The 15974-nt window shown below is 35.1% G+C and overlaps 1 protein-coding gene across 1 annotated transcript in view; it reads left to right on the forward strand.

The window, feature by feature from the left end:
• Positions 1–15181, forward strand: part of LOC149777736 (steroid 17-alpha-hydroxylase/17,20 lyase-like) — a 31386-nt gene extending 16205 nt beyond the window's left edge. Inside the window, exons 2-8 of the mRNA XM_089938783.1 lie at positions 1532–1734; positions 4092–4298; positions 7699–7837; positions 10338–10551; positions 11980–12031; positions 13511–13638; positions 14858–15181. Coding sequence (XP_089794909.1) covers positions 1532–1734; positions 4092–4298; positions 7699–7837; positions 10338–10551; positions 11980–12031; positions 13511–13638; positions 14858–15065 — 1151 coding nt within the window. The 3' untranslated portion in view covers positions 15066–15181. The remainder of the gene's footprint in view (positions 1–1531; positions 1735–4091; positions 4299–7698; positions 7838–10337; positions 10552–11979; positions 12032–13510; positions 13639–14857) is intronic.
• The last annotated feature ends 793 nt before the right edge of the window (positions 15182–15974 follow it).

Genomic DNA, 15974 nt, shown 5'->3' on the forward strand with positions numbered 1-15974 from the left:
ATTGTCAGATGATTTCGTAATTTGCAAAGAATAAAATGATTTACTTTACTGTATTAATGTTGTGACTGATGTGTTGCAAATCAAATATATTGTCATCACTCAAGTGTAGTTTTAATATCGGTAATAAGCTCCCAATAACTGATGCTGAACTTTTGTTTTCAATCAAGGCGTTAAATAAATCATATTTTATCTTTCTTATATTGTCTTGTATTTAAACCCCAAAAATGATAGGCTGGAAATATTACAAGAACATGTTATCCATCTTCTCATTGCTTTTTATGTATATGTACATTATGTATATTATTTTTAACATTTTAAGAGCCCACTTCACAGATTTCTTTTTCTGTTTATGTCAAATCTAAAACAATTTGTTATGCCTAAATTTGAGGAGACCGGAGAGTCTCCTATTATTTCGGCCCATCTTTTCTATGTGGTAAGTCTGATTTTGAAACCTACAATACTTTCTTTTCACAAATTGCCAGTCATTTCACAGATGAAGAAATATAAAACTTGACTGTCGGTTCAAATGGCGAGACTGCGTTTTGTAAACGTTAAAAACGTGGTCATTCCCTGGAGCGACACAGATTGTTTGTACACTTCACTTGAATAAAAATTTCACTTATGCATTCAAAATTAGTATCAGCGTCAAATGTGGAAGACAGTCAATATGCAAACACCCTTTTCGGTGACGAAGGAATTTCACAGACCGATAATTGTTTAGTATTAGAAGCAAGAATAAAATATGCAAGATATGCCATTTCGGACAATGAATCAGGTTTCCAGTCATACTTCGAAAAACGAATGTTACCAATTCTGAAAGATCAAGTTAACTTTCTCGCAAGGGTAAGTAAGTGGATGCAGAGTCTGCCAATAATACCATGAAGACTGGAACCAACTGGAAGCAAAACGATGTATAAGATCTTATAGAATAGTCCAGTATAAAGACGCCGAAAGATCGTTGATTTGAATAGGCAGTTTCAAGCTAACATCAGATTATATGCACCACAGAGCTTCTATTGACGTATAGTGTTAAATCAAAAAACGGAACAATGAACGAGAAGCATTGCTTCGAAAGTTTCTCAAAGACAAGTGTACAAATAAGCAAACATTAACGTCTACAAATGGTAATACCACTATACCAAAGACACCTTCAGGAGGAAAATAAAACCGCAGCATAGGCAAATTATGAGAGCTGAGCGTAGTCAGACGAGAACAAAATAAAACTGATTGTTAGTTATGAAGATATACCTACCTATTCAGGCCATATATATATATATATATATATATATATATATATATATATATATATATATATATATATATATATATATATATATATATATATATATATATATATATATATATATATATATATATATATATATATGCATGTTTGTGGTAACAGCTCCAGGCAAACCAAGATCCACCAATAGTTGTCAAAGGCTTCTATCTTCCCATTCCGTTCCACCTTCTAATCTTACTCACTGTTCCCCTCGTTGTTCTGAACCTCGTTATAATCATTATTTTGAAGGAAAATACGGACAGACTTTCACCCGGTTGAGGAAGATGATGTACAAAGGCCTGAACATGTACGGGGAAGGCGTCCAGCAGTTTGAAAGCATGGCACATGAAGAGTTGGAGATGTTGGTGAAGAGTATATCAGATTTAGGAGGAAAAGATTTCGACCCAAAGACATTACTCTCCCGCTCACTGACCAACCTCATAGGGATTCTGGTAATCTCTCTCTCTCTCTCTCTCTGTATGCATATGTGTATCTTTCTTAATTAGTGTCCCTCTTTTAACACCTACTAAGAGACAACCGGACCTTAAGGCCAATTAGACAGGAATGCGAGGTATGTGAAAGGAACTTAAGACAAAGTTAAGAACTACATATACACGTGTCCACACTGACTTAGGTCAGCTATAGGTCATGTTGATGGCAAAACATCTCTTTTTTCAGCTTCTGTAACCTTAAACGTTTTATTAGTTTTGTTACTTAAAATCAACCGATGTATTGGTTCAGTTTTAAATAGATGATTGGATCATGTGAATCTATCATTCCAATAGATGCATTGTATTTTTTTGCATTCTATATTCGGTTGTTTTACGAAAGCATATGTAAGGATTCATTGTCGTGCTTGGCACTGAATAGTTTGGGTTAAATAACTATTCTGCATTCAAAAGTAATCCATTTTTAAGGAGCACTAATCATAAAAGATATCCCGAAGTGAAAGTGTGCTAATTCAGCTGTAAGGGTTTTAATACAAACGAGTATACAAAACTAAAAATGAAATATTGGCTGTTATTGTTGTTGTTGTTGTTGTTGTAGGGTTTAACGCCAATTTTCAGCACCCGATAGGCTATACATGGCGGCCAGTATTAATGGTGGAGGAAAGCCCCGGAAAGAACCACCGACCCACGAGAAGAAAACATGGGTAACTAGACCTTGACATTCGATCAAACTCCAACATTTGAAAAGCTAAGTTAGAGTTTCTATATAAAAATGAACATTCTAAGTACAAGCTGTCTATTAAAATGTCTGATATGAAAAACGCTTTTAAATATGATAGTTGTCAGCGCGTGTAACGGTATGTTTTTATGATCAAACTTCTCTATATGTTATAATCACATTAATGTCACAAAATATTTATGAAATGATTGAATTCCTCATCCTTTTAAAATTGTTGATCTAAACTCCGACTAAAATGTTTAGAAACGCACTCACAAAAAGAAAATCGTATGGCCTATAGAAGATCGTATGAACTATATAATATCGTATTACCTTTAGAATATTGTTACCCAGAGAACATCGTATTACGTATGGCCTATATAATATCGTATCACCGATATAATATCGTTACGCAGAGAATATCGTATTACCCATAGAATATCGTATTACCCAGAGAATTTCCTATTACTCATATAATATTTTATGACCAATAGAAAATCGTATTGCCCATAGAATATCGTATTACCCATGTACTATCGTTACCCAGAGAATATCGTATTTCGTATGATCTATAGAAGAACGTATTTTACTCCTAGAATATCGTTGCCTAGAGAATATCGTATTACCAAGTGAACATCGTATATTACCCACAGAATATCGTATTTCACATATAATATCGTATGACCTATATAATATCGTATTACCCATATAATATTGTTACCCAGAGAATATCGTATTACGTATGACCTATAGAATATCGTATTACACATGTAATATCGTTACCCATAGAATATCATATTACCCATAGAATATCGTATTACCTATAGAACATCGTTACCCAGAGAATATCGTATTCCTCATAGAATATCATATGACCCATAGAATATCATATGATCCATAGAATATCGTATTACCCATAGAATATCGTATTACGTATGATCTATAGAAGAACGTATTTTACCCATAGAATATCGTTACCCAGATAATATCGTGTTACCCAGTGAATATCGTATGACTCACATAATATCGTATTACCCACAGAATATCGTATTACACATATAATGTCGTATGACCTATAGAATATCGTATTACCGATATAATATTGTTACCCAGAGAATATCGTATTACGTATGACCTATAGAATATCGTATCACACATGTAATATCGTTACCCATATAATATCATATTGCCCATATAATATCGTATTACCTATAGAATATCGTATTACTCATAGAATACCATATGACCCATAGAATATCGTATTACCCATAGAATATCGTATTAAGTATGACCTATAGAATAGCGTATTACCCATAGAATATCGTTCCCAGAGAATATCATATTATCCCTAGAATATCGCATGACCCACAGAATATCGTATTACCCATAAAATATCGTATGACCTATATGTTATCTTAGTATTAATTTTGAAAATTCGAATGCCTGTTCGGGTTTTTACTTGGATAGTTGCGTAGCTTATGAAACATGCTTATTTTAGAAATATCAATCTCGACAACGTTGGTATGGTTCTTTATGCTTATTTATACCAGAAACATGGAATCAAATGTATATTCTACCATTGAAACTTTTAACGGGGTTTGAGAGGTTGGATATCATCAACGTGACTCAATTTCATACTCAGTTAACTGGATCCATTGTGGACGAATTTGATGCAGATTTAATATGGGAATACGACAACAACGTCAACGATATATTTGAGATGTCGACAGAGGTTACGCTCTCTGCGTTCCCTTTTTTACGTTTCATGCCGGTGGAAGTGGGTCGGAGATACAGACGTACAATAGGGGCTAAAAGGGAGCTGCTGGATAAATACTTCTTTTCGCACAAGGTACTGACAATTGTTTTTACAATCTTTTGTTTTTATAAGCGGTAAAAGATAAAGGAATTTACAAATAAATATGGATTATACGTGGTTTTCTTTATGAGTGACAAAATTCCAAGCAGACCGCACATGATTGATATATTTTCGCATAAAAAATAGAAAATCAATGAACTATTAATGATTTACATAATGAAAATAGTTTAATTAGAAGGAAAGATAATGCTACTTAATCATCAAGTATAATTGCAATTGTTTAGTATAACACTCCAAACTTGCACAAGATAAATGCATTATGAGCACTTTAGCGTGTCTCTGTGCTCATATAGTTATGAAAGCCAAATTAGCTTAGCTAAACTTTTGTCGAAAATCACGACTTTATTTTGGAGTACTTCAGTTAAATGATTCGTACAAAAATGTCGTTTAAGCTTCTAGCTACAAATTAGTTAAAAACCGTTTGAGCACACACCTCGTCATACGACGAGATAAAAATGCACAAAGTTTCGTAACTCGTGAACCTGGCTATTCGTGCAGCTTTATCTCGTTACGTAAATCTAGGATAAATATGACTGCTACAGATAACAGCCCAATCACGTTCGGCAGAATTATGAAGGGAGATAACTCGCTTTGCAATGATATATGTGGTAACTAATGTCACCGAGTTGAAACATATAACTTCGCTATGCAGCGATTATTTTTAAAAGATGTTATAATTTGAATTTCTTGAACTGATACTTATATATGTTTAACTATTTCAAGAAGTTCAAGTTCTAGCATTCCGCGATAGTGTTTCATTTTTGAAAGCATTTCTTAAGTACAGATAAGTAAATAAGTAAATAATGTTTCTAGTGTATAAGTTTGTTTGTTGTTTGTATGTTTCCGGATAAAATTAGTGAAAATTCTGGCAATTGCCTCTTTGTGGTGTATTCCATTTGTTAATTTAAGCTTACAAGTTATGGCAATTTGGTAGCAGATCTTTTCTGTTGAGAACATTTAAGATACTTTGAAATAATTCCAATGCTAACATACGATATCTTGAAGTAGTTATTTTGTTTGGTGCTTGCATGTTTGCAAATAAATTAGAAAACTTGTAGGGAGTGGTTCAGTAATTAGTAAAGAAGTAGAGAAACTTGTAAGTCTGTCTGTTCGTCCATTAAGAACTTCTGCGTTCCGTTATCTGAATATTGTCATATACATCACAATATATTGTTAATTGTGTTTTCGAGTTGTATCCTCAACTTGTATTCACTTCTAGTATTATAGTATACTTATTGTATACATCCTTTTATATTGTTAGTTTTGTTATCGAGTTGTATCCCTCGATCAGTTATTCAGTTCCACATCTTGTAATTTATTATTGAATCATAGCCCTATACATTCAGAGTCATTTCCATAGTATTATACCTTTACATATATTTCTTAGAAATATGAAACGTCTTTATCCTGAATTCTAGCCCATGTTCATTCGAGTCGTTTCCCGTTTCGATATTTATATCTAGTTGTATTCATATATAAATTGTAATATACTGTTTTAATATTATGATTCATTCTACGTGCCGTTCAAGGTTAAGTAGTGTCTATCGCAAGAATAAACGCGAAACATTAATCAATCGTGAGAATAGTCGCAAGACTCCACCCCACAAGAATGATTATCAGAATAATAATTCCTGTATCCGTTGTCTTGAATCCTAGTCCGTGTTCATTCCAAGTCGTATTCATTTTAGTGAAGTGTTAATTATATGTAAACTGTGCACATGCACACACACACACACACACACACACACACACGAAATTACAACCAAAATGAATAACCCCTAAATAACGCACCTATGTACAAACTATCCCACTAAAATCTCATTACTAACCTATAATGCTAGGAAACCTTAGGAACACTAACTGACAATGATTAATTATACCCCAGCCTGAAAAGCCACCATACAACTATCTAATTACAGACAGTACTACTCCCCAGGGAGTATTTACCAAACCTACCTTGCCACTACTGAAAATTAGATAGTTAACCCCAAACTCTTAAGATATGATATAGATAGTGCCAGTCAATACAGGAAAACATACAGTTACAACACAACACACACTATCAGCATCTCACTGGACTTTAATGACTATGGCCAAGTCACTTCCAAATAATACCGATAACGAAATGGGGATGAGAGCGGAAACTTTCACCCTGGACTTTTGCAAAGGGAAAAGGAGTACGATCCTAAGTTTTATGCATGTAATGTTCAAGGCAAGAAAACAACCACAAGCACTAGTGTTTGCAAGTATTGACATGAGAATGGAAACCGACCTACGTACCGAGTGGGAGCGGAGTACGTCTCAGAACCAGCATGCAAGAACAACTAAAAGAAATATGACGAAACGAAACAAAGAATAACCCTGATGGAGAAAAATATAAAAAAAAAAAAAAAAAATCACACATGAAATCCGAAATTGGGAGGACGGGGGATACATAAATCACAAACAATGACCTTTAGAAACAAAAAATAGGGGGACACCTCCAACTAATTACAAGCATATAGTGGAACGGAGTCATGGGGTGCCAACAAAATCGTTGAGGTATTTATACACAGATGATGCCGCAATACATCGTCTATGCGCTGGAAATATTCGAAAGCACTTCGCATGTGCGGCATAGGATGAATGTGTGTGAGTGTGTGATTTATATTTTTAGCATAGCTTTAACAATTTTCAGTCATATCGCTACTATGTCTGCAGTGCGACATTTTCCAGTGATGTCTAGCGCTGGGGCATCATGCCGCAGACATGCTGCATGATGTCCCACTCAGTCACATTATTCTGACACCAGGCCGACCAGTCCTAACACTAACCTCTTAATGCTGAGCACCAATCGAGGCAGCGGTTAGTACCATTTTTGTAAGCCTTTGGTATGACTCGGCCGGGATCGAACCCACGAACTCCCGCATCCGAAGCGAACGCTCTAACCACTAGGCCACCGGAGCGGTCGCATAGGATGAACTAAACTCACTATTTCGAAATCTTTGTACAATATACATAAATCACCCTCGGGTATCGTTGTACACAAAAAACGAAACCCGAGTACAGGTATTTAATAAATACAAGGATTTATACAATTCCGTGAAAGGCATATCAGAAAATAAGGTGTCCTGAATGATATTAACCTTATATGAACTAGCAAAGTTTATTGTCTAATTGTTATGGCATTTGGTAAAAACTATCACTTATCCCACTTACATAATAATACAAGATTAGAACATTTGCTGCGAAGAAATGTGGTTTCATTGTACTATGTTACCATATTCAAATTTATTATGTCATTAAAAGTTATGTTATGTTAAGCTGTACATTTTTTGAATATACCTTTTCATATCTAAAACATACTATAATTACTGTTTCGATTGTATAATAGGAAACGTACGTACCCGGACGTGAGCGTGGATTGATCGATGCTCTTTTCAAGCTCCAATCGCAAGAAAAGAGTGTTGGAGATACACAGTGGCTGACAGACTTCCAAATCAAGGCTTTCATCCAGGATATTATAGCTGCTGGTATTTCTCATATGTTTGGCCATTTTAGTTCAACTTTTTTTCACACGAGACGAATCCATTTGAAAAGGAAAACTTGTCTGTTTGTGCCAGTAGGGTGCGATGACCTATTTTAAATGCAGAAATACGTGCCACTACATCCAGACACGGAGGGGTAATCCCATTTGAAATATAAAATGATCCCCTGTTCATGCATTACCAACAAACGTTGAATGGTAAAAAAACCCACGTACTGTGTTACAATCAGGGTATATGACTTAAAACACACACACACACACACACACACACACACACACACATATATATATATATATATATATATATATATATATATATATATATATATATATATATATATATATATATATATATATATATATATATATATATATATATATATATAATGGAATTATGTAGTGTTTGTGTTTACGTGTATTTGGAATGAAATGTTTGTGTCGTTTTTGATAGGTGCTTCGTAAGTGAATTATTTATTAATATTTTTTATAAAATTGAATGATATGTTATGGGTTTTTTATGTGGTGGCTTCTAAATTTATTTAGCTAGTTACTGGGTCTTTTGGTTTTGTGGGGATAGTAATTATATTTTGTTCCTAAGTCCTGCTGAGTCTATGAATTTATTTATATTTTTATATGCTGATTGTTTATTTTTATTAGAGTCCATAAATAACTCTGGGTATGTGTGTGGTGATCCAATCTCTTTTTGGTTTTTGATAAATATTTTCCGAGCGGGTTGGTATTTTGGGCATATATTGAATACGTGGTGTAGATCTTCGGTGGTGTGGCAGTTAAAGCAGTTAATGGTTGCTGGTTTGGGTCCAGTAAACCTTCCAAAACTGCTTGCTAGTTTAGTTTATCAAGTTATTATCCTGTTTATGGTTTTCTGTTCTAAATAGGTACTCTTAGGTAGCTGTATGTTCCTATCTACGGTTTTTTGGGTTTCATGGTGCTTTTTACCTTTTGTGGAGGAGTTCCAAAAATCTTGCCATGTTTGGTCTATATATGTTTGTGCGAAGCTTAGTGCTTCTGTAGAGCTATAGGTAAGCTTGATAGAGTTTTGATCTCCTAGTTTGCTTTGTGCAACTTTGTCTGCTGTTTCGTTGCCAGAGATTCCAATGTACGACTGTATCCACATGAGCTCGACTAATTGATGTGCTGTGGTGATATCGTCGATTAATTGGCATGCTCTGTCGAGGAATTATGTAGTGTTTGTGTTTACGTGTATTTGGAATGAAATGTACTTGGGTTTTCTTTTTGCGTACAGCGTTACCCGATAATTTGCTATTTATAGTTGTATCGTACATTATTTCGATGTAATGAGTACGGTTAAATCCATGCTGAAGCTTCATATTACGAAAAGCCTTGCCAGTAAGCGGTCCATTTTACACGCAATATATCCAGCTCTAGTGGTACGCGAATTGTAAAATTGTCTTTTCCTATCTGTAGAATGTTTCTTTCGTGGTTCACACATTTATTGTGTACGTTTGATAGTACCGAACTATGACATGCAATTTTAGAGTTTTTATTGTCTGTTTTCAGGATTACTAGTGAATAACTAAACAGAAAATTTTGTATCCACATTAATGATGCCTGTAGTAAGGGACAAGAGAGTTCTTTAAGATTCTACCTGTCAGATGCAGATTCAAATACAAACCTGATCATTGTGACAATCTTGTACATTAATCCCTATGAAATAATTCCAAGTAAGCGCATGCGTAACTTGTGCCATTTCATTTTACCGTGTCGCGTTTACTACACGGCTTTAGGCATGGTATTTCAGCTGTTTCGGGCAGCCATCGTTTGACTGAGCAAAAGCAATGTGTCTGAGTAAACCCAATCTATGTTGGGCAGAGTAACAGCTGTAGAGCTGATAATGCTGTGCGTATTTGTTGCTGATGTGTCGGAAATGTGCTGTCTATTGTGAAATCATTGTTTAACTGTCCGTATTGGTTGTGCATGTGTTAGGGCAGCCAACGTTTGACTGAGCGGAGACGATGTGTTGGCCAGTCTACCTAGTCTGCAGAGCTGTTCATGTAATGGACAGCCGTTGTTTCAATGTCTGTGTTAGATATGTGTCTGTGTGTTTGTTGGGCAGCTGTATAACAAACTGTTGGGGCTGTCTGTGTTGTCAGCTGTGGAACTGTGTTAGAAGTGTTGTCTTAGTTGTGGTGCTGGTTTGCAGGTTGAGTAGTGGTTCTGTGTGACTTGTTATGTACCTGGTGTGATGTTGTCGGTGGTGACGTTGTCTCGAAGTTGGAAAGTGGTTATCTCGTGTTGATGGACCCAAGCTCCCGACCCACAGTTTACGAAAGAGTCCTAGAGATCCTTTGGCAGGCAGGGAGGGGCCGACCATTCCTGGTGGCTCCTTGGCCATAATTGATATCTCTAGACATTCATATTAATCATTCTTATGTAATCTTGATTCACATTCATCAGTTTGTAAATAAATGTAGAAGGTTCTAATAAGAGAATGTACACCTTTTCAGGACTACTTACAACCAGAAATGGTCTCCTGTGCATTATACTTGTTCTGCTGCATCATCACGAGTGTGTAGACAGGATATATCAAGAAATCGTCGAAGTTGTTGGATTAGAAAGATATCCAAGCCTTAAGGATAGACCTGCCATGCCGTACGCAGAGGCAGTAATACTAGAAGCACTGCGCTACGTCACACATGCACCGCTAGGTATCCCTCACGGGTATGTTCCTTTCTTTTCTGAAGCTAGTTTGGCTCAAAAGTAATGGTGTCTGACTAAAAGAATGGGGATTCAAATCCTCACCAGGTCAGGCAAGAGTTTTTGTCCTGGTATGCCTTTAGGCAAGACTTGTTACTCCAGTTACCTTGCACGATATGACCTTTCACATGTTTATGTGCCGTTAAACTAATAAAGGGTTAGGAATGGGCCTAGTTGCAAGATAGTAAGGATATTGAATCGTATCTAGTTGCTATTAACGTATCTCCCTCCTTTTGATGTATATACCTGGTTCACAGCAGCTTCATACAATATCCTTTTGTATTTACTGCCCGCCATAGGTCAACAGTATTGATGACTCGTAAGTGAGCTATTTTCTTGAATTTGAAATGCAATATTATTTCATGCTTTACTGTAGTGAAGTTAAGAAACGTAAAAATTGCTTTAAGCACAGACATTCCTTCACTGAACCTAAAACAAAAGGCACATAAATTTTATTATTATCCCTAATACATTTTACTGAATACTGAATGAAGTCTTTCACGTTGCATGTTGCCAGAATTCATCCATAGTTAATCGCTGGATTGTATTGTTACACGAACACCTTTTGTGCTGGATTTTGGCTTATGGATTTAAGTGTTAAATAAAGTTAGTATTATTACTAGCATTAGTAATAACCTTATGCGTCTCGTTTGCAAGTATTTGTTAGTACATGTATCTTCTATTCATTTTTAGTTATCATCTGTGTAACAATACGTAACAATACGTATGCGTGTGTGTGTTATGTGTGTTTGTGAGACAGAGAGAACGCGAGAATTGATGAAGGTCATGCATTTAAGACTGCAATGATTCAATATCTTATGAGTCATCCAAAACCTTGCTTCAGCCAGTCATTGCTCAAACCGCAATATTATATTGAGTATAAACATGTTCATTTGTTTTCCTGAGAAATCTAGGGAAGAGGAAGGTTCGCCAGAAATCCTATTCAGAGATGGTCTTTATTTAGTTTCTATGGAATTTTCGGCAAAATAAACAATTGTTAGTTTCTAATTGCCGCGGATTACCTCAATGACAAAATTTAGCGATATTTTCATCAACTACTCAGCAATGTGTTTGCAATTACCATGCATCTTCGCCAGCTAACTTACGTTGGCGTAATTTGATTTAGTTAGATTTGGCAATGATGATGAAAACAGTAATGCAACTTGAATGTTGAAAACAGTAATGTAACTTGAATAATAAAAACAGTAATGCAACTTGAATAATGAAAACAGTAATGCAACTTGAATGTTGAAAACAGTAATGTAACTTGAATAATGAAAAGAGTAGCAATTTTATCGTCTAGATAAGTAAATACAAGATCGATGGGATCTAAGTATGAATGGTGTCATGCGCTGTAAACGTTTAAAACATTTATTTCTTTTCCTTTCTTAGTGCAATGGAAGATGTGGAGTTCGAAGGATATACTATACCCAAAGGATCCAAAGTAAGACTTTCAAAGCGATATCACTGTCAATGTGTTATAATTTTAGTAGATGTAATCAAAATGTAAAGAAACCCTGACAAACCTTTTAGAATAAACCACATTGGGCAGACCTACCAGTCCAATTCTCACAAAATTATGTAATTTTATGTATCTCAATACAAAGCAAGGAAAGAGATACAATCATACAATACATGGTCGGCTGAGGGACGAAAATAATATATCAAATAAGCAGAGACTTGAGTAAATGTCGAAGCTAAGGTATACTATATATGCAATGGACAGTTTATTCTATTTACTACATTTGCAAAAATGTGAGCGCAATTGACAATGTGTCAGGTGAAAACCAGTCTGCTGTTTTCCTACACAGGATGTTGGCACATTTCTCTTAGTGGGTGCTGCATTTGTGACGTGTTATGTTTATCTAAATTTCCTAACTCGTTTTGTCTAATTAATTTTTTTATTCATGGCTGTAAATTAAGTGGTTTTTTTCAGTTGAAATGGTGTAGGTGTAGAATTTTGTTGGAGTGGAATAGCAATTATTTTACTGTTCATTGGAAATAGAAAGTACTCGTTGCTTGGAATATGTGAATTATTCAAAGAAGTTCTGGACAACTCCATTTTGACAACGTCGGAGCAGTACTTATTCGGTTCTTAAGTTTACAAGGAACTTTTTCATTCTCTCCGATTTCAATATATCTTTTCCAGGATCATTTTAGATTCACGTTATAATAATGTGTGTTCCGCTCACATTTTCGTTTATAACATTGACAAATGAATTGTTTGCTACCTTTTACAAAACTTGTTGGCTGTGTCTTTCTGTTACGTAGTTTATGACTATGTCTCAACTCTAATTTTGAAAATTAATACGAGTTGCTTTTTGCTCATATTCGTTTTCATACATGGTTCAGCATATTAGTTTCCGACCATGACCTCCAACGAATTCTTGGACTTTATCACACTGGGGATGAACTGATTATTAAAATGGGCTTCATGCTTTTTTTTAGTAATGATTTATATATTTCATCACCTGGGTGCACGTTTAATATTTATTTCAAGTGTGGTAATTCGCTAACTATTCATGTGACTCTAATTGTCATTCAGGGAAAACGACAGGCGTTGGGCTTTGATGAATTTATTTCATGTTTTAAATGACGAAAACGAAATGGAAAAATATTCTTGTATTAGTATTAATCGTAAGAAAGAAGAAAAATATGGATAAAAACAATTTAATCAAAGCAACAGTAAATTAGTTCAGGAATTATATTATACTTGCAATGTGTTGTTTCGGCATTTATGTTGGTATAAATTGTCGATTGCCGAAACGCAATGCTTACATCCAAGTGTTATATGCAAACTGTGATTTGGCAACTGATTTTTTATACCGTCATTAATGCAGGAAATGACAATTCATTCCTGATTATAATGTTAACTAATCGAAACAGAATATATGTTTATTTAAACAAAGATTTTCTTTTAAAGTTAATCCTCAACATATGGACAGTTCATCACGATGCAGCAATATGGGGTGACCCGTGGACATTCAGACCTGAACGTTTCCTAGACGATAACGGTAAACTTCTGCCGGCAGAGCACACACTGAGACAATCGTAAGTGTAAATTGATATTTAGTGACGCATCCATATAAAGGATTCTGTTTAAGAAATCATATATAAACCCCCTTGCTATATTGCATTTTCATTTTAAGTCTATACGCAAATAGTTCCTGACCATTATTATGTATGCAAAGAAAATATCTCTCTCTGATCTCTATTCAACGAACACCGGTCCCGTACTGACAGCTTTTACTTTAATGCCACGATTATTCTTATAGATAGATTACACTCGAAAAGTAAGACTTAATTAGTGAATTTATAAGTTTATACAGCTTAAATAAATTAGAATTCAGAATATATTTGCTGAGACCTGAGCGTATTTACAAGTAAGAAATAAATGTTTTAGAGTGACATTTGCGTATCTGTAAAAATGTTGTTCGTACCCGGGTATAACTTTGTAGCGCGTCACAAAAACCAGCAAATGGGATCCATCATATCACTAGCTGAAGTGTCTTTTTTATTTAGTCCGAATATCCATGCTTTCGCCCACGAGTCTTATCTCTCCTACGGTATTTTACAGGACCGGTTAATACATCTCTTTCTACATATTATCATACCAACAAACCTACTTATATAGCAATATACATAGCTGTCATAATCTATGTTCGTATATATTTATGTATTTCATGTACGTCTCTTTACACAAAGTTTATGAAACGAACGAATGGCGGGAAACACCTTTTTGTGCTTATGAGCTGTGATGGAAATTTTTACAAAAGAGATTGTCGTTAAGTTTCATGCTCTTTACCGCGCTGGTGGCCTAGTGGTTAGAGCGTCCGCCTCGGATGCGGGAGGTCACGGGGGTTCGAACCCTGGCCGAGTCGTACCAAAGACTTACAAAAATGGTACTAACAGCTGCCTCGCTTGGCGCTCAGCTTTAAGAGGTTAGAGGTCGTTCTGATGTCAGAATAATGTGATTGGGTGGGAGATCATGATAAACGTCTGCGACATGATGCACCTGTGCCAAATATCACTATAAGCTACCGCACTGCAGACATCGTAGCGATATGACTGAAAAATCGATAAAGCTACGTTAAAAAATCCAAATCACACAACCAACACACAAACACACACAGAACACATGTGGCATTTACTGGCATTTGTGACATTTTCCAGTCCCTAAAGCAATTCTGTAAATAAATTCTACTGTATGTGCATCGTCCTTGCTATTTCTTTATGTTCAAATGGGGATTGTTTTATGTTTGAAATTTAGACTTGTCAGCTTTGGATCAGGAAAAAGGGTTTGTGTCGGCGAAAACCTGGCTAAGTCTCGGATCTTTCTCTACCTGACAACACTTATACAGAAGTTTGACTTTCTTCTGCCAAAGGTAGGCACCCTACCTTCAGATGACGCTCGGACGTTTCTTCCTGGAGCGATTCTGCGACCACAGGATTACAAGATGCGATTAAGAGTCAGATGAAATTACTGCTTGTCTTTAAAATTGTTTTGTGATTTAGAAGAATAAACGCTTCGCATAAAAAACCGTCAGATTTATTTCTGTTCTGCTTAACATATATATAGGGACATAACTTTTAAGTAAAAGTATTAAGATTGAAATTATTCTAAATTGTATTAAAAGTACGTTTTCATTAATTTATATTGAAAGTAATTTTCCACTAAAATATATTGGGATAAAATTTATATATTTGTGTAATATAACTGCATGCTTTTTTATAAAGATCGCGCTTTACGAGCAGGTGCAGAAACCCATACAATACATTTCGCTCGTAACTAAATATCAGCAATTGTCAGCACAAAATACATTTCGCTCGTATCTAAATATCAACAATTGTCAGCACAAAATACATTACGCTCATATCTAAATGTCATCAATTTAGATTTGGGGGGAAGCTACTGAACATACAAATTATTATATCAATATTGGATACGTTACGCAGATGGTTCACACGATAGCCCTGGGAAAAATTCAAGGGTCGTGTTCTCACTGGACCGAGCGAACACAAAAGCTGTATAAATAGCGAAGCAGGCTTACGAAGAGTTAGTTTGTTCCTCGAGTCAGAATAGCTCTGTCTTTTCCTTACATGTAAGAATCGTCTGTGTTCGCAAACTTCTTTAAAGAATGTGCACTTTTTAATATTTGAGATTTTAACGGTAAAGTTCATATTTTCCAACATTTGTGAGTTCTTTATATTTTATATTATAATATAATGGAATGTTTAATTGTATTTGTGGTATGTATTATTGGAAAAGATGAATTCGTTACCAACTTCATGTTTAGATTTAATTTGGAAATAAAATATTCTTTAAGTAATATTGAGTAATGTTTAGTAACCTATTCAAAATTAGTATCCTATTTTAAATTTAGCAC

This window comes from Sinohyriopsis cumingii, chromosome 17 (genome assembly GCF_028554795.1).
Source record: "Sinohyriopsis cumingii isolate HCF-2022 chromosome 17, ASM2855479v2, whole genome shotgun sequence".
In the NCBI taxonomy this organism is placed as follows: domain Eukaryota; kingdom Metazoa; phylum Mollusca; class Bivalvia; order Unionida; family Unionidae; genus Sinohyriopsis; species Sinohyriopsis cumingii.